The 25485-nt window shown below is 39.2% G+C and overlaps 1 protein-coding gene across 1 annotated transcript; it reads left to right on the top strand.

The window, feature by feature from the left end:
• On the top strand, positions 1-24912 carry nesd (nessun dorma). Its single transcript, XM_069501100.1, has 10 exons — positions 1-126; positions 1047-1227; positions 1787-2000; positions 3901-4130; positions 5348-5508; positions 19602-19812; positions 20415-20587; positions 21616-21723; positions 22606-22760; positions 23368-24912. The coding sequence occupies exons 2-10, from the start codon at positions 1047-1049 to the stop codon at positions 23462-23464; spliced, it is 1530 nt and encodes a 509-aa protein (XP_069357201.1). The 5' UTR covers positions 1-126; the 3' UTR covers positions 23465-24912.
• Positions 24913-25485: the final 573 nt, after the last annotated feature.

The following is a 25485-nucleotide window of genomic DNA, read 5'->3' as shown; positions in this document are numbered from 1 at the left end:
CAAAAATCTAAAAGTCAAAATTTAAATTTAAAAATAAAACGGGCGGCTGTCGCTGTTGTGAAATGTGTTTGTGAAAACCTGTGATTTTTATCGAAATAGACAATATTAGAAGACTATCTAAGTAAAGTAAGTACCTATTGTTCCGAATTTGAGTCTAATAATAATAATAATGTTATTTATTTCAGGCAAATTGTACCCATATTATTACAGAGGTCAAATATAAAATAAAATTAAAATTTAGATTCTAAGGTAAAAAATCAATTTGTTTGGTGTACTATCATATACTCTGGTGTGTTTAGTGGCGGTATTCGTGAATTGCTCTTTATACCTTCTAAACACCAAACCAGAAGGCCAAAACTTATAATATTTGACTCCATAGTCCATACGGACTGTTTGAAACTCGTAAATATTATGACTCATTAATTTACATTTACCATGCATTTACCGGTTTGCCGGTTTGTTTTTTAAATGTATTAAAAGGCAGCCTACATTTTTAATGAGGATGCACTTATTAGGATAACAATTAAGCTATGCAGATATTACATTGCATAATTTCCTATTATTTGTGGACTTATAAAACTGTTTACTTTCATAACGAAGCCAGTTCTTTGCTTTCTCGTTACCATATCGCTTGGCTAACACTTTCATTTCTGTGTATATACGTACGTCTATTTTCCGTACGCGCAATGGTTCGTATTGTACCTACTATGTTAAATATTATAAAGAGGTCAGTTTCTTTTCTAAATATCTCGTTACCACTATAATGGTCAGGTGTTCAAAAGAGTCTTGAAATGAGCAACAACAACGTGGCATTGATTTATTTAAATTATGACATACTGTGCTATAGAACTCTTATTAGAAATGACACTATAGAAATAATCCTCCCACCAGACCAGACCAGAGACAATTTAGAAAATATAACTTCCTAAATTGCCCCTGTCAGGAATCAAACCCGGGATCTTCCACTTATAAGAGGGACACAGGGAGGTCGTCAAAAGAAGATGTAGCTATAAACCATAAATTTATCTTATGCTTTCCAATTTCAGATGCCAGCAGTATATACCTTCACCCATAATCACAGTGACATCCTCAATGCGCTAGTGGAAGTGTTTAGTATCGGCAGAGGCACCATGAGAGAGCAGTGGACCACACAAGCTGAGATACTGGTGGAGCCGGTAGGATGGGACGCTTTGTGGAAATTGTCTAAGAGATTCTGTAAGAAGTTTGGTAAGATAGCTATTTTTGATTTACTTATGCTTCTTTTCTAAATTCAAATTCAGTATTTAGTTGAGTACTTGTAAAGTTACTCTCCACTAATTTTACAAATGCAAAAGTGTGTTTGTTTGTTGGTTTGTTCTCACCACGTCACATCAGAGCAATTTACATGAGTTTTTTTCATGTTAACTGGTTAGAAACTTGGAGAGTGACATGGGCTACTTCCATCCCGGAAAATCAAAGAGTTCCCACAGGATTTAAAAAACAAAGTCGTGCACATCATCTAGTCTAAAGTACTTATTTGCATTGCAAATGACTTAACTTATACTTAATGTATAATTTGGTTTTCCATTTTATTTATTACTAGTTGATGCCCGTGACTTCGTATGTGTCTGTTTATTTTTTAAATACATACTTATAACGTGGCGGAAATATCTACGAACCTCGCAGGGATGCGCTTCCCCGCAACTCGCCCGTTTTCGTCCGGTGCCAACGCGAGCGCGCTGCATGACGCAAGCCAGGTTCGCAGATATTTCGGCCGGCTTATAGGTACATTTTTATTTTATTTCAGAAGTGAGATTTCCCTGCATAGCCCTAATCTCAGTAACATCAGTGGACTTTGAGGAGCTCACAGCTGATGTTGACGTGCTGAGTGTCCAACACGAGTCCGTGTCGTTACCAGAGAGAGTTGCGGATGTACCCTTAATAGAACTGTGGCCCACTATGAAACAGAGGGAGGAGTTTGTGAACGCTGAGGGTACCGCTCAGTTCATTGACTTGATGAGGTATCTAAATCATCTACTCTAAATTAGTATTATATCATCAGTACCCTTATTATAAATGTGAAAGTGTGTTTGTTTGTTGGTTTATTGGTTTGTTGGTATGTCCTTCAATCACGTCACAACGTTGCAACGGTTTGATGTGATTTTTTGCATGGGTATAGATAAAGACCTGGAGAGTGACATAAGCTACTTTTTATCCCGGAAAATCAAAGAGTTTTCACGTTATTTTTAAAAACCTAATTCCACGCGGACGAAGTTGCGGGCATCAGCTAGTTTTAAATACATATATTTTCAAAAATTGCGGACCGGCAGGAATCGAACCCGCGTCTCCTGGGTTCACGCCCGACGCTCTGCCCTCAAAGCTACGGTTCGCTTGCTGTCATTGACGTTTGTAATATGTATGTTCACTCAGTACTAAAGCGACCGTTGATGAGGTATGTGTGACCCTTAACTGTATGATTGTTAAGCTGTAATGCTATAATTTGGCAAATCAGTGTGCAAATACTAGGAATAAATACCACGTGGCCTTAACACCTCACACATGCTATCAGGTGTGTGTACCACATATTTTTGGAATTATTATGGAAATTTTGAGGTGAAGTGAAGTGTGCCAACACGACCCTATTGCTAAGCCTCCCATGTCTGGCCGTCTGTCTATCTGTCTGTTAGTGGGCGATAACTCATGAACCGTAATAGGTATAGAGTTCAAATTTTCTGAGAATATGTATTTCTATTACCTCTCTAACAACAAATAATAGTTTCAAAATGGCCATGTTAATAATTTTTTGAAAAAAGTTCATCTTAAATATATAAAAGGAAAGGGTGACTAACTGACTGACTGATCTATCAACGCACAGCTCAAACTACTGGTTGAAATTTGGCATGCAGATAGCTATTATGACGTAGGCATCCGCTAAGAAAGGATTTTTGAAAATTCAATCTCTAAAGGGGTAAAATAGGGGTTTGAAATTCGTGTAGTCCAGGCGGACGAAGTCGCGAGCATAAGCTAGTAATCTTATACAATGGTAATTGGTACGACCCTTCATGTGCGACTTTGACTCACAATTGACTAGTATTGTTTTTTATTGTTGCTAAAAATAGATTGTTTCACCTTTTTATTTTGCCGAAAATCCTGAAGTAAGTTTGGAAAACCTTTATCTTAGGGTCCCGCTCTTCCTCCTCCATCACAAACAAATATTTTTAACATCAGTACCCATACTATAAATGCGAAAGTGAGTTTGTTTGTTGGTTTATTGGTTTGTTGGTTTGTCCTTCAATCGCGTCGTAACGGAGCAACGGATCGAATTGATTTTTTGCTTGCGCCGGGAAATCAAAGAGTTCCCACGGGAGTTTTAAAAGCCTAAATCCACGCGTACGAAGTCGGGGCATCAGCTAGTAAAAATATATATGAAACTTTTTTTTTTCATAGCTGACATAAGCAAATTGCAGGAATCTTTCCGCAAAAATTGCAGGAATCTTTCCGCAAATTCCGTAAGCGACGTGCAGTGGCGTGCACAGAGTTTGAAGCCAGGGTAGGCATTAGTTAGGTAGGAACTTGTTTACTGGCAGGTCATAATGAAAAATATGCATTGAACTATTACAACTGGGGTAAGCATTTATGCCTCTATGACCTGCACGCCACTGGCGACGTGCTAGTTCTAGCGCTAAAAAAGTTCTAAACTAAAGTATAAGTCCCACAAATTGCTATTGCGCTGGAACCATGTCTCATTAACATTGAAATGACGTCATTTTGACGTCAGCCGAAATAAAAATATACCACCAGCTCGAAACGTCAGTCTAGTGCTGTCTAGTGCACAGTGCAGACGTCACTAACTTGGCGGCCACGCGCATTAGCAATTTGCGGGACTTATACACTGACCTATTTTATAAACTTGTATTGCAGATTTTTTTACGAGAACATATGGATGCCCTGGGACGACCAAGACAACAAACATCTTCTACCGAAAACTGTAGAAGACAGGATGAGTCTTTGGTTAGAGCTCCACAACGGTTCCATACCAAATTCTGTTGCTAGATCAATAATAATGCTGCGCAATAGTGTAATTCATGCTCACGAGAAGTTAAGGGAGCTTGATTCCTCGCTGTGTGATGGGGGTATAGCTGATGATGATGGTAAGATGACTTTTCAAACACTTAATTTTTATGGTTCTATACCCAAATGGTGTCAACGGGACCTTATTACTAAGACTCCGCTGTCCGTCCGTCCTCTGTCTGCCTGTCTCGTGAACCGTAATAGGTATCATCATCATCATGATCAATCCATCGCTCACTATAGAGCATGGTTCTCCTCTCAGAGTAAGAAGAGCTTTGGCCGTAGTCTACCACGCTGGCCAAGTGCGGATTGGTAGTAATAGGTATAGAGAGATGAAAGTTCCATAAAATATGTATTTCCATTACCTACTGCTATAACTACAAATACTGAAAATTCCAAAATCCGCCATGAAAATTTAAAAATTTGTGAATTTCGTTTCATTTTCATTTAATTTTCATGGTTCAAAAATTTTAAAAATTTTCATGGTGCCAAATAAAAAAAGTGTTATTTCTTTTATGATGGTACGGAACCCTTGCTGTGCGTGTCAGACCTGACCGATTTTTTATAAGGCGCCTACATACAGGACTCAGCCGCCTGGCGACAAACTGTGAATTTCATACGACGTGGTGGCGACACGCTGCCCAGCATTACCACGCCTCCCTTCTCTCTCTGCTCCTAAGTTAACTGGTAGGTCGCGCATTACGTGCTGCTGTGGCGAGTCGCCAGTTTCCGTTGCGTTTTAGTTACTCATAAAACTTCTCTCAATATCATCATCATTATCAACCGATAGACGTCCACTGCTAGACATAGGTCTCTTGTAGGGACTTCCACACGCCACGGTCTTGCGCCGCCTGAATCCAGCGGCTCCCTGCGACTCGTCTGATGTCCTCCGTCCACTTACTGGGGGATCTTCCAACACTGCGTCTTTCGGGGCGAGCTCGCCATTCCAGCACCTTGGGACCCCAACGTCTATCGGTTTTACGAACTATGTGCCCTGCCCATTGCCACTTCAGCTTCGCAATTTTGACAACCTCCATGGCGCAGTGGTAAGCGCTGTGGTCTTATTAGAGGGAGGTCCCGGGTTCGATTCCTGGCAGGAATTTGGAATTTTATAATTTCTAAATTTCTGGTCTGGTTTCTAAAGTTCTCTCAATATAAGTTCTGTCAAATGTACCCATGTGTGTTTGTGTGTAGTGTGCGAGCGTGCGTGTGTGTGATTGCGTGTGTTTATCTTTTTGTGTATGCTCGCGTCTTTACAACGAATGCACGCATTTTATTTCACTGTTCGTTCTTACAGATTCGTTATTACCTTCGAACTACATATCACAATGTGCAGTGATGAATGCCAACCTAGACAGCTTGATGCCCAAGTGGAGTCTGTACGAGGACCCCCTCGTCAGAGAGCATTACCTGGCACTCGCAAGGGTGAAATGGCAAGAGAATAGGAACAAAAGAAATGTAAGTAGAAATAATGTTACTAGTCAGTGGTCACTACTCATATTATAAATGCGAAAGTGTGTTTGTTGGTTGGTTTGTCTTTCAATCACCCCGCAACAGAGTATTGAGCCGCTTTTTTACATCGATATAATTTGAAGACCTGGAGAGTGACATAGGCTACTTTTTACCTTAATTTTTAATACCTTATTTACCTCGCCAGCGCGCGACGCCGCGCCGCGCCGTGGCTCCGAGCGAACATTTTTTTTTGTAACTACCGCTTCATTGCTTTTATAAAAATTGTTGAAATGAATTATCGAAATATCGACTAAACGCTTAAAAACAATATATAATTACGAAATACTAGTTGTAATGAGGCTGTAGACACCGGTATTATCGAAAAATAACACGCAACATGCCTACAATCTTGATGTAAAAGTTCGATTGCTGGCGGTAGGACCCGCGCTTGAAAATGAAGAAAATTGACTAAAATTAGATTTATTTTAATCAAACTAGCACAAAACAGTTATAGAACGCGAAATTACACAAAAATAACCAGATATAATGCGGTATATCCGGTTCGAAACTATGTTTAGAAGAAAAGCTAATGGACGGTCAGTGTTTGTAATGCAGTCACTTACCGGATCCGGGAACGCGCTCCGATGATGGGGGCCCCCAAGATGCGCTGGTAAGGTCCAGGGTTGATGCTCTGGTCCAAGTTTGATGAATTTCGCGTCTATAATTTCGGCTTTTTCAGCGATAGCCGTTAGAGGCTTGTGTTTGATGTCACGGTTCGCGCGGAGCGTTCGCGGTATGTGTGTCAACTTCGACTGACAGTTGACAGCACTGTAGTGTTGCCACTTTTGATAAGCGGCCACATTGGTAAACCCCGACCGATTGTAATAATGAAATGTAGTAAAAATTTGGAAAAGGGGGAACTGTTTTGTGCTAGGCTACTAAAATACCAAAAGTACGGAACATACCGCCGGCCATAAAATAATCCAGGATTATTTTATTAAAAGAAAAAAAAAAACAGAATAACTGAAGTAAGGTATGGGGCGCAGGGGTGCAGTAGCACGCGCGCTCTGCGCCACGTCAGCTGCGGCGACGCGGCGGTGAGTTGACGATTCAACGCTGCTTCGCATATTTCTGTGTAGTGACTAATGACACTTATGAGGAGCGTTGAAGGAAATGAATGAATCGGTCAGGTATTGTATATGAAAGAATGATCAGAGTAGTTTTGCAAAAATGGCAGATGTTGTAAAATAGCGGTAGAACCCGAATGAATTTATAAATCACGATAAAATAAAATAAAATAAATTGTAAATGTGTAAAAGGATATGTCTGTAAAATAAGTATAAGTATATTATGTCAAATAGATGATAATTATAAATATTTATTTGAATAATTAAGTTGTTAAAGTTAGTCGCAGATTAAAATCGAAATAACATAATATTTAACACGTAATGTTAAATAAGTAGTGGAGTATGTCCAGTACGTAATACATGGACAGCTGAGGTTGGGTGTCGGTACGTAATACCTACACCGCAAAATAGTTGTTAGTACGCAATACGAACTACAAGAAATTAGTCAAAATGTGTCAAAATGTTCAAATATCGTCTAAAATACCTTAAAACTATATAAGTACAATTGGAAAGCGCTGTGAAGCGCTGTAGACACGGGATTATCGAAAATAATGCGCAACATGTCTACAGTTTCGAGGTTAACTTTGATGCCGGGGGTAAGCGCCCGCGCAAGACATAAAGAAAATACGAAATATCGCCTAAAACACTTAAAAATCGTATATAATCGGAAGGTACTAGATTAATGTGGCATTATGTATAGTAAATAAATAAATTGTATGTGATAAATAGATGTACGAGTGTATATATAGAATTTGTTGAGATATTATTGTGTAAAACACTTTCAAACTATATACAATTGGAAAGCGCTGTGAAGCGCTGTAGACACGGGATTATCGAAAATAATGCGCAACATGTCTACAGTTTCGAGGTTAACTTTGATGCCGGGGGTAAGCGCCCGCGCAAGACATAAAGAAAATACGAAATATCGCCTAAAACACTTAAAAATAACATATAATCGGAAAGTGCTAGATCAATTTAGCATAATGTATAATAGATAAATAAACTATGATATGTGAAAAGGGTATGTGCTAAGTATATATGTTAAGTAGATGTGTGAAAATACAGAAAACCAATTACGAAGTTTTATTGTCCGTACGTAATACGAACATGAGTGTAGTGTGCGACTAGCCTTATTTACCTCGCCAGCGCGCGACGCCGCGCCGCGCCGTGGCTCCGAGCGAACATTTTTTTTTGTAACTACCGCTTCATTGCTTTTATAAAAATTGTTGAAATGAATTATCGAAATATCGACTAAACGCTTAAAAACAATATATAATTACGAAATACTAGTTGTAATGAGGCTGTAGACACCGGTATTATCGAAAAATAACACGCAACATGCCTACAATCTTGATGTAAAAGTTCGATTGCTGGCGGTAGGACCCGCGCTTGAAAATGAAGAAAATTGACTAAAATTAGATTTATTTTAATCAAACTAGCACAAAACAGTTATAGAACGCGAAATTACACAAAAATAACCAGATATAATGCGGTATATCCGGTTCGAAACTATGTTTAGAAGAAAAGCTAATGGACGGTCAGTGTTTGTAATGCAGTCACTTACCGGATCCGGGAACGCGCTCCGATGATGGGGGCCCCCAAGATGCGCTGGTAAGGTCCAGGGTTGATGCTCTGGTCCAAGTTTGATGAATTTCGCGTCTATAATTTCGGCTTTTTCAGCGATAGCCGTTAGAGGCTTGTGTTTGATGTCACGGTTCGCGCGGAGCGTTCGCGGTATGTGTGTCAACTTCGACTGACAGTTAACAGCACTGTAGTGTTGCCACTTTTGATAAGCGGCCACATTGGTAAACCCCGACCGATTGTAATAATGAAATGTAGTAAAAATTTGGAAAAGGGGGAACTGTTTTGTGCTAGGCTACTAAAATACCAAAAGTACGGAACATACCGCCGGCCATAAAATAATCCAGGATTATTTTATTAAAAGAAAAAAAAAAAACAGAATAACTGAAGTAAGGTATGGGGCGCAGGGGTGCAGTAGCACGCGCGCTCTGCGCCACGTCAGCTGCGGCGACGCGGCGGTGAGTTGACGATTCAACGCTGCTTCGCATATTTCTGTGTAGTGACTAATGACACTTATGAGGAGCGTTGAAGGAAATGAATGAATCGGTCAGGTATTGTATATGAAAGAATGATCAGAGTAGTTTTGCAAAAATGGCAGATGTTGTAAAATAGCGGTAGAACCCGAATGAATTTATAAATCACGATAAAATAAAATAAAATAAATTGTAAATGTGTAAAAGGATATGTCTGTAAAATAAGTATAAGTATATTATGTCAAATAGATGATAATTATAAATATTTATTTGAATAATTAAGTTGTTAAAGTTAGTCGCAGATTAAAATCGAAATAACATAATATTTAACACGTAATGTTAAATAAGTAGTGGAGTATGTCCAGTACGTAATACATGGACAGCTGAGGTTGGGTGTCGGTACGTAATACCTACACCGCAAAATAGTTGTTAGTACGCAATACGAACTACAAGAAATTAGTCAAAATGTGTCAAAATGTTCAAATATCGTCTAAAATACCTTAAAACTATATAAGTACAATTGGAAAGCGCTGTGAAGCGCTGTAGACACGGGATTATCGAAAATAATGCGCAACATGTCTACAGTTTCGAGGTTAACTTTGATGCCGGGGGTAAGCGCCCGCGCAAGACATAAAGAAAATACGAAATATCGCCTAAAACACTTAAAAATCGTATATAATCGGAAGGTACTAGATTAATGTGGCATTATGTATAGTAAATAAATAAATTGTATGTGATAAATAGATGTACGAGTGTATATATAGAATTTGTTGAGATATTATTGTGTAAAACACTTTCAAACTATATACAATTGGAAAGCGCTGTGAAGCGCTGTAGACACGGGATTATCGAAAATAATGCGCAACATGTCTACAGTTTCGAGGTTAACTTTGATGCCGGGGGGTAAGCGCCCGCGCAAGACATAAAGAAAATACGAAATATACGATAAGACATAATATGAATCTAAAATTAGATTTATTTTAATCAAACTAGCACAAAACAGTTATAGAACGCGAAATTACACAAAAATAACCAGATATAATGCGGTATATCCGGTTCGAAACTATGTTTAGAAGAAAAGCTAATGGACGGTCAGTGTTTATAATGCAGTCACTTACCGGATCCGGGAACGCGCTCCGCTGATGGGGGCCCCCAAGATGCGCTGGTAAGGTCCAGGATTGATGATCCGGTTCGAAGGACCACTATCGTAAAATTCCCTTGTCCACAAGTGACAATTACCTACCTACATACCGACCGGAATCCAATCGTTATTTCTCTTAAACTACGTATTATTTTTCGATAATACTAGTGCGTACAGTGTTCATTTATCATATTCTAGCTATTTCAAGCAATATTTCAACAAATAATATCATATTTCGTGAATTTCATTTAATTTTTCAAAACGCGGGTTGAAATCAACTCGTTCGCTCGCTCGCGCCATTGCAGTTCATAAAGGTAGGTCCACATCAGTCGGTTATTACGTTCATAAAATCGAAATATACATCTCACTGTCTATCTACGGTTTGTCTTGTTTCTTCAAACAAGGCAAGTAGTATTTCGCACTATATTCCGTATTTGTTATTTGTCATTGTTTTCCGAACATGACAATTTCATCTGCATATCGATTGCCCTAACTTACGTCTTGCCTTTGTTTTACGAACAAAGCAAACAGTATTACGTACTGTTACACGTAACTTCCATACACAAATCATATTACTTCTCTCATACCTAGGCATTACGTGCCAATTACACTATCTTACTTACGTCTTGCCTTTGTTTTACGAACAAGCAAGCAGTATTACGTACTGTCACACGTAAGACATCATACCACTTTCATACTCAGGCATTACGTGCCATTTACAATTATTTACACATCATCATCATTATTAGCATCATCAACCGACAGACAAATATCACAATAGGATTCCACATTTGTATTTTCGTGCTTAATATTTACATCAATTTAATTATTTATATTCAATATCAAAACATAGTTATAAAATGGAAGCGATCCAATTGTTAACGTTTGAACGAGAAGTTCCTCTTAACAGCATTCAACGCATGGCTGACTGCATTTATACTAACGAAGCAGAGTTTAAAGTCCGATCTAAAGACTTAAATAATATAAAAAGACAATTTCACACCATTCAAGGTAAAATAGAAAAACACTTAACAAAAAAGGGTGTTTTTGACCCTCAACATCATTTGGAAATTCAAAATCAATTTGATAGCTTATGTTTCGTTGTTCAAAATGCATTAGATAATTTAAAGAATAATTCAAGAAAAGGTAGTTCGGCTCATCTGGCCCGACCTTTATGTTATAATGATTCATCGAACTTACCTACAATTTCTTTACCCGTGTTTAGCGGCAACGTTTCTGAATGGAACGCATTTTATAATCTATTCTATTCTTTAGTGCACGAAAGTAAAGAATTATCGAATATTCAACGTTTTTGGTACTTGTTTTCGTCATTACGTAACGAACCATTTGACCTCATAAAATCTCTTTCCATAACCGATTCAAACTATGAAAAGGCTTTGCATATGTTAATAAATCGTTACGGTAAGGATCAATCGGTAGAAGTGACGTCCACCGGTACAGACAATGCATCTTTCGCGGCCCCGTCCGGTGCTTCACGCCAGCTCGATGCAACTTGCATGGTCGGCGGCGACTCGGTCCGCGCTGACTCATCGATACAACCGACAATAGCAGAACGTCCTACGGCATCTCGCGCCCGAGAACTCGAATTTAACATTTAAGGTTCGTACGCACCTGAGCGGTGCGGCGCGGCGCTTCAGTCCGACTGCAGAACGCGTCACCTCAGGCCGCTCGACGGTGCCTACCGCACTACAACTTCAGTACGCGGCACCTCGCGTCACTTGCGCGTCACTTTTATACCCGTTCGCGTACGAGCGCGAAGCGCCGTGCCGCGCCGCTGGCTATGTCGCACTAGCGTCACTGCACTGCGCGTCGCTTCGCTGCGCTTCAAAATATTCTCTCCAGCCGTGCCGCGCGGCAACGCGCGGTGAAGCGCTGTGCAGCGCCGCTCTAGTGCGATATGCGCCATACAAAATGATAGAAATGATATTTTGACGCTCTGTGCCGCGACGTGCAGCTCGCTGAAGCGCCGCGCCGCGCCGCTCAGGTGCGTACGAACCTTAACAACGCATCTTTCGCGACTGCGTCTAGTGATTCACACCAGCCCACCGCTGCAACTTGCACGGTCGGCGGCTCGGTCCATGCTGACTCATCGACGCGATCTGCTACTGCAGCATATTCAACGTTATCTCGTGTCCCAGAGTGCGATGTTAACATTCATGACATTTCGATTCCGATGCGTAGCGAGCCCGCCGTAACATCTCATAGTATTACGAACTTAAACCCTAAATCCAGTGGGGATTTTCGTAACGATCAATCACACACTTTCAATAAGTACAAATCATTTAATAATTTAAATTTAGAGCAACGCAAATCTTTCATTCAAATCAATGATAATAATGATACCTCATTGTCAGAGGTCATACTACCTTCTACAGAAGTTTCTCAGCATTCAGAACTTAAAATTATCTTAAATACAACGACTCATCTTACTAATGCGCTAGTAAATACTAAGCCAATTAATTCAAATTCTTATGATTCTAACATCATTCACTCCTTAACCGAAAAGGGATCTCAAACGATCCTCAGCACCGAGACTTGCGTTCAGCAACTCGGTGTTGAACAATTCCACACATCTACTTCAAATTCAACTGTCACAAGTACAGATGATAAAACTTACCAGATTACCTCACAAATCATACCAAAACCTTCACAAATACATTTATCGCAGCATTTCGAATCACACCAACAACAAACAGGATCCATTCAGGACGAGCTCAGCTTATCCGTCGATACCGCCCGGCTTTGCATGGTCGGCGGCAAGTCACAATATTACTTTTTTACAAAATTATACTCCTTAGTTCGTCACAAATACATACAAAATCACAATTTCAAATTTTACCAAGCAAAATTCAACCATAACATCATTCATCAACGTACTGCCTTTACGGATTCGCTGCTTTTAACACTACTACTGCAGTGGTATCTGGCTGCGCACGGGTTGCGTTTTCGTCAAGTAGGTAACCTAGTACTCCTCAGTATTAGGTTTTCTCCCAGACTTGTAGTCCAAGTCTTTTATCTTCTATGTATACAGACTATGTGTACATTTAACAGTCTCATTTCATAAGTAGATTCTAAGTTTTATCTCATTTATCGTAGATTCTAAGTTTTTTCGCATTTATCGTAGATTCTAAGTTTTTTCTCATTCATCGTAGATTCTAAGTTTTTTCGTAGTTTAACGTAGCGTATCTTTCATTTTAAAATAAGCCCATTATTTTAAGGTCGGCGGCATGTTCCGTAGAACAAGCGTTTATCTTTCTACTTCCTAAAACTGCAAGCACAAATAATTAAAATTGTCATTCTTTCCAAATTCACATTTTTTACAACAATTAAACGAATGTATATGTCACAATTTCCGAACGTGCGCCTACAGCGCCAACTACGTTAAGAAAAAAAACTAATGTTGTCAGACGCCTCGCTGCAACGCGTGCACCGCTGCATCGCAAATAATCGCAAATATGATTCGCACATAATCCGACGCGGTGCGAATCCTCAATTTCGGCAACGTTGTGCCATCAACTCATCAATCATCGCCACCAGTACTTAAAACGCCGCTATGGAGTCCTGCACGGGGTACCCCAAAGGATATCAAGCAGTCCTCGCATCAGCACAACGGTAAGTGACGGTTACATTCGTTACTTCCTGGCCTAAAGCTAAATCTACGCAACAATCATCTATTTGACATAATATACTTATACTTATTTTACAGACATATCCTTTTACACATTTACAATTTATTTTATTTTATTTTATCGTGATTTATAAATTCATTCGGGTCCTACCGCTATTTTACAACATCTGACATTTTTGCAAAACTACTCTGATCATTCTTTCATATACAATACCTGACCGATTAATTCATTTACTTCAACGCTCCTCATAAGTGTCATTAGTCACTACACAGAAATATGCGAAGCAGCGTTGAATCGTCAACTCACCGCCGACGCCGCAGCTGACGTGGCGCAGAGCGCGCGTGCTACTGCCCCCTGCGCCCCATACCTTACTTCAGTTATTCTGTTTTTTTTTTCTTTTAATAAAATAATCCTGGATTATTTTATGGCCGGCGGTATGTTCCGTACTTTTGGTATTTTATTAGCCTAGCACAAAACAGTTCCCCCTTTTCCAAATTTTTACTACATTTCATTATTACAATCGGTCGGGGTTTACCAATGTGGCCGCTTATCAAAAGTGGCAACACTACAGTGCTGTCAACTGTCAGTCGAAGTTGACACACATACCGCGAACGCTCCGCGCGAACCGTGACATCAAAACACAAGCCTCTAACGGCTATCATCAAAAAAAGCAAAACTTTAGACGCGAAGTTCATCAACCTTCGACCAGATCATCAATCCTGGACCTTACCAGCGCATCTTGGGGGCCCCCATCAGCGGAGCGCGTTCCCGGATCCGGTAAGTGACTGCATTATAAACACTGACCGTCCATTAGCTTTTCTTCTAAACAATGATAATTATAAATAATTATTTGAATAATTAAGTTGTTAAAGTTAGTCGCAGATTAAAATCGAAATAACATAATATTTAACACGTAATGTTAAATAAGTAGTGGAGTATGTCCAGTACGTAATACATGGACAGCTGAGGTTGGGTTTCGGTACGTAATACCTACACCGCAAAATAGTTGTTAGTACGCAATACGAACTACAAGAAATTAGTCAAAATGTGTCAAAATGTTCAAATATCGTCTAAAATACCTTAAAACTATATACAATTGGAAAGCGCTGTGAAGCGCTGTAGACACGGGATTATCGAAAATAATGCGCAACATGTCTACAGTTTCGAGGTTAACTTTGATGCCGGGGGTAAGCGCCCGCGCAAGACATAAAGAAAATACGAAATATCGCCTAAAACACTTAAAAATCATATATAATCGGAAGGTACTAGATTAATTTGGCATTATGTATAGTAAATAAATAAATTGTATGTGATAAATAGATGTACGAGTGTATATATAGAATTTGTTGAGATATTATTGTGTAAAACACTTTCAAACTATATACAATTGGAAAGCGCTGTGAAGCGCTGTAGACACGGGATTATCGAAAATAATGCGCAACATGTCTACAGTTTCGAGGTTAACTTTGATGCCGGGGGGTAAGCGCCCGCGCAAGACATAAAGAAAACGTCTTATCTACCTCTAGGTAATAATATGTTGCGTAGATTTAGCTTTAGGCCAGGAAGTAACGAATGTAACCGTCACTTACCGTTGTGCTGATGCGAGGACTGCTTGATATCCTTTGGGGTACCCCGTGCAGGACTCCATAGCGGCGTTTTAAGTACTGGTGGCGATGATTGATGAGTTGATGGCACAACGTTGCCGAAATTGAGGATTCGCACCGCGTCGGATTATGTGCGAATCATATTTGCGATTATTTGCGATGCAGCGGTGCACGCGTTGCAGCGAGGCGTCTGACAACATTAGTTTTTTTTTTCTTAACGTAGTTGGCGCTGTAGGCGCACGTTCGGAAATTGTGACATATACATTCGTTTAATTGTTGTAAAAAATGTGAATTTGGAAAGAATGACAATTTTAATTATTTGTGCTTGCAGTTTTAGGAAGTAGAAAGATAAACGCTTGTTCTACGGAACATGCCGCCGACCTTAAAATAATGGGCTTATTTTAAAATGAAAGATACGCTACGTTAAACTACGAAAAAACTTAGAATCTACGATGAATGAGAAAAAACTTAGAATCTACGATAAATGCGAAAAAACTTAGAATCTACGATAAATGAGATAAAACTTAGAATCTACTTATGAAATGAGACTGTTAAATGTACACATAGTCTGTATACATAGAAGATAAAAGACTTGGACTACAAGTCTGGGAGAAAACCTAATACTGAGGAGTACTAGGTTACCTACTTGACGAAAACGCAACCCGTGCGCAGCCAGATACCACTGCAGTAGTAGTGTTAAAAGCAGCGAATCCGTAAAGGCAGTACGTTGATGAATGATGTTATGGTTGAATTTTGCTTGGTAAAATTTGAAATTGTGATTTTGTATGTATTTGTGACGAACTAAGGAGTATAATTTTGTAAAAAAGTAATATTGTGACTTGCCGCCGACCATGCAAAGCCGGGCGGTATCGACGGATAAGCTGAGCTCGTCCTGAATGGATCCTGTTTGTTGTTGGTGTGATTCGAAATGCTGCGATAAATGTATTTGTGAAGGTTTTGGTATGATTTGTGAGGTAATCTGGTAAGTTTTATCATCTGTACTTGTGACAGTTGAATTTGAAGTAGATGTGTGGAATTGTTCAACACCGAGTTGCTGAACGCAAGTCTCGGTGCTGAGGATCGTTTGAGATCCCTTTTCGGTTAAGGAGTGAATGATGTTAGAATCATAAGAATTTGAATTAATTGGCTTAGTATTTACTAGCGCATTAGTAAGATGAGTCGTTGTATTTAAGATAATTTTAAGTTCTGAATGCTGAGAAACTTCTGTAGAAGGTAGTATGACCTCTGACAATGAGGTATCATTATTATCATTGATTTGAATGAAAGATTTGCGTTGCTCTAAATTTAAATTATTAAATGATTTGTACTTATTGAAAGTGTGTGATTGATCGTTACGAAAATCCCCACTGGATTTAGGGTTTAAGTTCGTAATACTATGAGATGTTACGGCGGGCTCGCTACGCATCGGAATCGAAATGTCATGAATGTTAACATCGCACTCTGGGACACGAGATAACGTTGAATATGCTGCAGTAGCAGATCGCGTCGATGAGTCAGCATGGACCGAGCCGCCGACCGTGCAAGTTGCAGCGGTGGGCTGGTGTGAATCACTAGACGCAGTCGCGAAAGATGCGTTGTTAATGTTAAATTCGAGTTCTCGGGCGCGAGATGCCGTAGGACGTTCTGCTATTGTCGGTTGTATCGATGAGTCAGCGCGGACCGAGTCGCCGCCGACCATGCAAGTTGCATCGAGCTGGCGTGAAGCACCGGACGGGGCCGCGAAAGATGCATTGTCTGTACCGGTGGACGTCACTTCTACCGATTGATCCTTACCGTAACGATTTATTAACATATGCAAAGCCTTTTCATAGTTTGAATCGGTTATGGAAAGAGATTTTATGAGGTCAAATGGTTCGTTACGTAATGACGAAAACAAGTACCAAAAACGTTGAATATTCGATAATTCTTTACTTTCGTGCACTAAAGAATAGAATAGATTATAAAATGCGTTCCATTCAGAAACGTTGCCGCTAAACACGGGTAAAGAAATTGTAGGTAAGTTCGATGAATCATTATAACATAAAGGTCGGGCCAGATGAGCCGAACTACCTTTTCTTGAATTATTCTTTAAATTATCTAATGCATTTTGAACAACGAAACATAAGCTATCAAATTGATTTTGAATTTCCAAATGATGTTGAGGGTCAAAAACACCCTTTTTTGTTAAGTGTTTTTCTATTTTACCTTGAATGGTGTGAAATTGTCTTTTTATATTATTTAAGTCTTTAGATCGGACTTTAAACTCTGCTTCGTTAGTATAAATGCAGTCAGCCATGCGTTGAATGCTGTTAAGAGGAACTTCTCGTTCAAACGTTAACAATTGGATCGCTTCCATTTTATAACTATGTTTTGATATTGAATATAAATAATTAAATTGATGTAAATATTAAGCACGAAAATACAAATGTGGAATCCTATTGTGATATTTGTCTGTCGGTTGATGATGCTAATAATGATGATGATGTGTAAAATAATTGTAAATGGCACGTAATGCCTGAGTATGAAAGTGGTATGATGTCTTACGTGTGACAGTACGTAATACTGCTTGCTTGTTCGTAAAACAAAGGCAAGACGTAAGTAAGATAGTGTAATTGGCACGTAATGCCTAGGTATGAGAGAAGTAATATGATTTGTGTATGGAAGTTACGTGTAACAGTACGTAATACTGTTTGCTTTGTTCGTAAAACAAAGGCAAGACGTAAGTTAGGGCAATCGATATGCAGATGAAATTGTCATGTTCGGAAAACAATGACAAATAACAAATACGGAATATAGTGCGAAATACTACTTGCCTTGTTTGAAGAAACAAGACAAACCGTAGATAGACAGTGAGATGTATATTTCGATTTTATGAACGTAATAACCGACTGATGTGGACCTACCTTTATGAACTGCAATGGCGCGAGCGAGCGAACGAGTTGATTTCAACCCGCGTTTTGAAAAATTAAATGAAATTCACGAAATATGATATTATTTGTTGAAATATTGCTTGAAATAGCTAGAATATGATAAATGAACACTGTACGCACTAGTATTATCGAAAAATAATACGTAGTTTAAGAGAAATAACGATTGGATTCCGGTCGGTATGTAGGTAGGTAATTGTCACTTGTGGACAAGGGAATTTTACGATAGATATAATGAATGCCAGCACAAATACTTAAAAGCCATGGTAATTAATTAGTAATCCGGTTCGAATATGTTGCGTAGATTTAGCTTTAGGCCAGGAAGTAACGAATGTAACCGTCACTTACCGTTGTGCTGATGCGAGGACTGCTTGATATCCTTTGGGGTACCCCGTGCAGGACTCCATAGCGGCGTTTTAAGTACTGGTGGCGATGATTGATGAGTTGATGGCACAACGTTGCCGAAATTGAGGATTCGCACCGCGTCGGATTATGTGCGAATCATATTTGCGATTATTTGCGATGCAGCGGTGCACGCGTTGCAGCGAGGCGTCTGACAACATTAGTTTTTTTTTCTTAACGTAGTTGGCGCTGTAGGCGCACGTTCGGAAATTGTGACATATACATTCGTTTAATTGTTGTAAAAAATGTGAATTTGGAAAGAATGACAATTTTAATTATTTGTGCTTGCAGTTTTAGGAAGTAGAAAGATAAACGCTTGTTCTACGGAACATCCCGGAAAATCAAAATCTCTCACAGGATTTAAAACAATAAGTCCACGCGGTTGAAGTGGCAAGCATCAGCTAGTCTAAAGGAAAAGGCGACTGACTGACTGATCTATTAACGAACAGCTCGAACTACTGGACGGATCAGGCTGAAACTTGGCATGCAGATAGCTATTATCCACTAAGAAAGGATTTTTGAAAATTCAACTCCTAAGGGGGTGAATTAGGGGTTGTGTAGTCCACGCGGACGAAGTCGCGGGGATAAGCTAGTTATGTATAAAACAGTTTTTTTTTAATTCAAGTCATGGTTAAGTTTTAAACATTTTCTAAAAACAATGCCAACTCTGGTTATCAGTACCCTTATTATAAATGCGAAAGTGTGTTTGTTTGTTAGTTTGTCCTTCAATCAAGTCGCCACGGTGCAATAGATTGATTTTAGATTTTTTGCATGGGTATAGAATAGATAAAGACCAGGACAGTCTACTTTTTTCCCGAAAAATCAAAGAGTTCCCACGGGATTTTTAAAATACCTAATTCCCCGCGGACGAAGTTGCGGGCATCAGCTAGTACTCATATAAATGGGTATTTGACTAAATCAAAAATAAATTATTTCTCAGTGATTATTAAATAGAGGGTCTTCCAAAATACGTAAAATTCACGTCCTTTGTTAGTTTTAAGTGTAATAACCATTTTAAATTATCGATTAAACTAAAAAAAAACACGTCAAATAATTGTGACGTCACACACGGGTATTCCATAGAATCTCGCATACTAAGCGCGCGTTTTTGACGTTTGATAAAAAGTAACTGATTTGACTAGTTGTCAAATACCGTAATGAGAGTCATCACCTCGTAAGGGTTCTCTTTTTCAGGTGGTAGCATTATGGCAAGGCGGTAGTATAAAGGAATTCAGCAACATTTTCACATACCTTAAAGCGAAAGTGAGTAAGGAACAAAACCTCATGATCATGGTGCCGGCAGAGGAAGGGCTATCATTGGATCCAGAAGAAGTGGTGTTTTGCAGCAGCGACTATGAAGTACCTGAAATGCCTTTATCGAGAATATCCTTGTGCACTTTTAATGGTAGGTTTAAATCATTACATCCTTTTACATTGGATAGTAGATACCATAGAATCTAGAGTGCTACTATCTAGAGTCTAGATAAACTTGGAAAGTCTAGATAATATTGAAGGAAAAAGTGACTGATTGATCTATGAACGTATAGCTCAAACTATTGGACAGTTAGGGCTGAAATTTGGCATGATGACGTAGAAATCCGCTAAGAAAAGATGTTTGAAAATCTGACCCCTTTGGGGGGTCCAAATAGGGGTCTGAAATTTGTTTTGAAGGAGACGCGGGCATAAGATATTGATCATCATCATGATCAACCCATCGCCGGCTTACTATAGAGCACGGGCACGGCCCCAAATAATCTCCCAACTGTTCATCATTTCATAATCATACATATGTACATAACACATGGGGTGTACATAATTCATTTCATCAGGTAATATGCATTGACTTATACCTATATTACTTCGTATGGACAGGGTTATTGAACAAACAAAATGGAACCGACTCATTGGTGCTTATGCACTGATTTATTTGGTTTCTAAACTGTGAAAATTTTTGTTCGCTTGACCATATCTTGTCATTTATGTCGATGGGTAATATCATTTTCATAGGTGCCACTCTCAGAGCATCAGAGATGAGGTCCTGCCTGCTGATGCTGAGCGAAGACTGCCGGGTACAGGATCTGACGCTGAACTGTGCACTCGTGAACACCATCATAGTGATGCGGGCTGGGGAGCTGCTCATCAGGAACTGCAAGCTATCTGATGACTCGCTGAACTGTCAGGTAATATAACTCATATGTTAGAATCGTGATCAACCCATCGCCGGATCACTACAGAGCACGGGTCTCCTCTCAGAGTGAGAAGGGTTTTGGCCATAGTCTACCACGCTGGCCAAGTGTGGATTGGTAGACTTCACACAACTTTGAGAACATTATGAAGAACTCTCAGGCATGCAGGTTTCCTCACGATGTTTTCCTTCACCGTTAAAGCAAGTGATATTTAATTAATTAAAACACACATAACTCCGAAATGTTAGTGATGCGTGATCGAACCTCCGACCTCCGATTAATAATAAATAATAAATAAATAAATATTAATAATCTATTCATAAAAATAAATAAAAATCTGTTTTAGAATATATTGTCGTCAAGCGCTAGCGTTGCTCACAATTTAAAAAAATCCATCCATCCATCCCCATACATCCATCCATCCATACATACATCCCCACACATTCATCCCTAAACATAGGATACAACCCTTTATATTCTATCTATATCTATGATTAAACAAATGACGTTCGAATTTTCGATTTAAAATAAGTACAGTCCGTGACAGGTTGAGATGGCAATTGGCGTATGAGGTGGGGGAACGCCCCGCACATCACCCGCGCTCGCCCGCACCCGGTTAGCACGGGGGCTGTGCGGGGCGTTTCCTATTCTATTCTATTTCTAGGCATAATGCTTTATGTGGCGACATTAGCGTACTAGAATGTAATGATACACTAGTACGCTAATGGGGCTAATTCCTTTGTACACAATCTCTAAACTAAACTAAAATGGCAAGTCTAAATCTATTGCTATCCCTTTCATAATGTTGCTTGCGGAAAAGGATAGCACTAGATTTAGACCTGTTAATTTAGTTTAGTTTAGAGATTGTGTACAAGAGAATCGGCCCCAGTGGCTTTGTAGGCGTAATAACTTTGTTTATCGCCCAAGGGTGGTAAAAGTCTATAGTTTTAATAGCAGTGAGGTAAGAGCCACTTTTTTTTTATTTTATTTTGGAATAAATATTTTTATCAATTTATTTACAGAGTGACTTTGCACAAGGAATAGTGGCAATGTCTGAAGCAAAAATAATAATTGAAAATTGCACATTTGAGAATTTCTATTCTGGACTTGTGGTCCACGAAGGAGCCCAGGTGTGTTTTAAAATTTATCTAGATATGTAAAAGGAAAAAGTGACTGACTGACTGATCTATCAACGCACAGTTCAAACTACTGGACGGATCGGGCTGAAATTTGGCATGCAGATTGCCATGCAGAGCTATTATGACGTAAACATTCGCTAAGAAAAGATTTTTGAAAATTCAACACCTAAAGGAAAATAGAGGGTTGAAATTAAGTAGTCCACGCGGACGAAGTCGCGGGAATAAGCTAGATACAAGAGAAAGTCCAAACTCAACTTTTATCCCGGAAAATCAAGGAGTTCCCACGGGATTTTTAAAAACCTAATTCCACGCGGATGAAGTCACGGTAGAGACTTCACTGGTAGAGAGCTCTTATAGAGATAAGTGCTTCCCTGTCCACTTTTACTTTTTTCTCTTTATTGTAAATGTTTCTGGTACAAATATAACTCCGGAAAGTTAGCAGTGCGTGCCCAGGATTGAATTCTGAACCCCCTGACTGTCGACGTCTTAACCATTAAGCTACCACCGTTTTTTCAGACATTAGCTAAAGTCTGTTCGCTTAGATACGATCGCTTTTGTGTCGCACCGCCTTGGTACGTGTCGCACCGCCTTGGCAAGTGTCGCATCTTGTTAAAGGCGCCGACGCGACATCAAAGGTCATCTGTACACTGCGACAAGGCTCTCTTGGCACTTGAATGACATTGACAGGGGAGCGCTGTTGGAGATCAAGGCTTAGAATATTCAAACAAGAACAAAGAAGACACTTGACGGCAACGTTAGTTCCAATTTTCGCCACGCGCCAAGATAGCCTTGTCGCACTGTATACATCAAACATCATCTTAGTGAACAGACTATACTAGTGGGTCTTAATTTTTGTCGGTTTTTTTTGTTCAGGTTGAGCTCCGAAACTGCGAAATAAAGCGATGCGGTGTCGGTATACAGATGTACTCTGGCTCGCACGTGAAACTGCACGGCACCTTAATATCGGGCTGCACCGAGCAAAGCATACGCTGCGAACTTGGGCCCAATGCCGAGTCCAAAACTGCCGGGTAACAATAAAAATCTATTATACATCTATATACATATATAAACAGAAAAGCTGACTGACTGACTGATCTATATATCAATGCACAGCTCAAACTATTGAACGGATCGGTCTGAAATTTGGAATGCAGATAGCTATTAGGACGTAGAACAGATGTACTCTGGTTCGCACATGAAACTGTACGGCACCAATATCGGGCTGCACCGAGCAGAGCATACGCTGCGAACTTGGGCCCAATGCAGAGTCCAAAACTGCCGGGTAACAATAAAAATCTATTATACATCTACATTCTATATACATATAAATATAAAAAAATGCCGACTGACTGACTGACTGATCTTTATATGAATGCACAGCTCAAACTATTGAACGGATCGGTCTGAAATTTGGCATGCAGATAGCTATTAGGACGTAGACATTCGCTAAGAAAGTATTTTTGAAAATTCAACCCCTAACGGGGTAAAATAGGAAAAAAACACGCGAACGAAGTCGCGAGCACAAGCTAGTTTATTATAAAGTAATAATTTTAAAATGTGCATCTTTTCTAGCCCGCGCATGAATTTTTTTGGTTTTTATAAGTAAAGCCCTTTTTATTTTTATTATATTTTCAGGATGGATGGTCTGGAAGTGGCTTCTAATTGTAAAATTGGTGCTGGCAACCTACAAAAGGAAGTGCTTGTCGTAAAGCAAGACAATATTATGTCTTAGAAAAAGGGGAAAACAAGTGGTAAAAGCTAGCGCACACCACGTTAAATTTCCGTACGTTTTTTTTTTTGCAAATTCTGTGAACTATAGAACTACATATGAATGCGCGCACTGCGGAATTATTTCCGCACCGGATTTTGATAGATTAAAATTAAAATTTGCGGATTTTAAAACGCACCGCAACTCACCGCACCGTGGTGCGTGCTAGCTCTAAATCTGAGAATGTGGCTAATTCTGATGTACGCAATCTCTAAACTATAGTCCGCACAAAAAAGGAACTCACTCGCCATTTTAACTCTGTGTCAACTGTCATGTCAAAAGTACGGTTCACTTTTAAAATAAGGACTAAAGTCGTACTTTGGACATGACAGTTGACACAAAGTTAAAATGGCGAGGTGAGATTTCCTTTTGTGCGCATTATACAATGACAAATTTAAATAACACTAGATGATGCCCGCGACTTCGTCTGCGTGCATTGAGGTTATTTAAAAATCCCGTTGGAACTTTTTAATTCCCCGGGATGTAAGCTAACTCTGTACCAAATTTCATCAAAATCGGTTGAACTGTTGGGCCGTGAAAAGCTAGCAGACAGACAGACAGACAGATAGACAGACAGACAGACAGAGACACTTTCGCATTTATTATATTAGTATGGATGGAGATTGGTGGTCCTTTTCATAATGCTAACTGAAAGGGATAGCACTCTAGTTAGCCTGTCAGTTTAGTTTAGAGTTGTGAGTGTACAATAGAATTAGCTGCACCAAAGAAGTAATGTTGCATTGTATACATCTGTGTCAATGAGATAATTTTATACTGTACAAAATGTTATGGGCAATTTTGTTGTTTCTAATTTTAGTTAACATCTATTCTGTATGCCATTTTCTTATAATATATAAACACAGAGCAGCTTTAATTTATTTTAGTACTCCAGTGTTAAAGTAGGTATCATTTTAGGTGCAATATTTTAAAATAAGGCTATATATAAAATTCTAAGGGCCTGCGCAGACGAGCGACTATTGTGTGCGGAAGACAGAAGTCCCTCATCCATCCATCCACATTCCACCATAGTCATAGTCCATCGTGTGCAGCAGGTAGAAATGTAGCCAAGTGAAAGCGAACGACAATCAATAAGAGGTGCGTGCGATCGTGACATCGTAGCTGTCATTCTACCGCAATCGAGGCACAGTTCTTGTTGTGATCCATTTTTGTCCCCCGTGGAAAATAGTCCTTCGTCTGCGCTAGCCGTAAGATACAGGTTTAGCTTTTAGATTTAATTTCCATTTCACCTTATTGTGCCTTGCAGAAAAAGTAGAGTCGACTTGTACAGCTACTTTAGTTTAGATATTTGTGTATGTACAATAATATCCGTATTACATAATAGTTGTAAGGTCAAAATCCATAGTGTTGTCATATTTTCCGAATATTTATTTAAATAAAATTTATTATTGATATTAAAATCACTTTTATTTTAACTGATGCCGGGTAGGTACCTAATCAGAGATGAAAAAATCTTGATAAAAAATAACATTTTTAGAACAAAATTGAAAAGTTTTAAACAGGTAACACCAAAACACGCTGAAAGTGTGCTTAGACGCTTAGAGTTGAGTTGACACAATAATTGTCGAACATGACGCAACGTGAACTTGGCTGGTGTGAACGCGGCTTAACAATTAGCAATACCATTACGTCAAGGATTATTCCATCCAACACGTATTGGGTAGGTACGGAATTTTTTGCTGTCTGTATCCGTCTCAGAACAAGGACTATTAGAAGTAGCCCTATTGTGACACTTACTGTTAGAGCGAGAAAGCTAAATGCATTTAAGCTCTTATTAGAACGTGACAAAATGATTATGTTTTGTCCTTATCACCGTGGCCACTTGTTTTTGTTTGCCAAAATGTATTTGTACGTGAGGTTTTGGCACACAACGTGAAGTGAGGTTATGTTGACTCAAGTATTGTTAATAAATAATAATTGATTCGTTTTGTTGTTTTTTGTTTTTGAAGTTATTGTGCAATGGTAGG

This window comes from Maniola hyperantus, chromosome 9 (genome assembly GCF_902806685.2).
Source record: "Maniola hyperantus chromosome 9, iAphHyp1.2, whole genome shotgun sequence".
NCBI lineage: Eukaryota > Metazoa > Arthropoda > Insecta > Lepidoptera > Nymphalidae > Maniola > Maniola hyperantus.
The sequence above is the reverse complement of the archived record's forward strand: the minus strand, read 5'-3'. Positions and strand labels throughout refer to the sequence as shown.

Coding starts and splice junctions, on each gene's coding strand:
- nesd (XM_069501100.1), top strand. CDS start 1,047: ATGCCAGCAGTATATACCTTCACCCATAATCACAGTGACATCCTCAAT. Junction 5,509..19,601: donor AGAATAGGAACAAAAGAAAT/GTAAGTAGAAAT, acceptor TCTCTTTTTCAG/GTGGTAGCATTATGGCAAGG. Junction 21,724..22,605: donor TGGTCCACGAAGGAGCCCAG/GTGTGTTTTAAA, acceptor TTTTTTGTTCAG/GTTGAGCTCCGAAACTGCGA.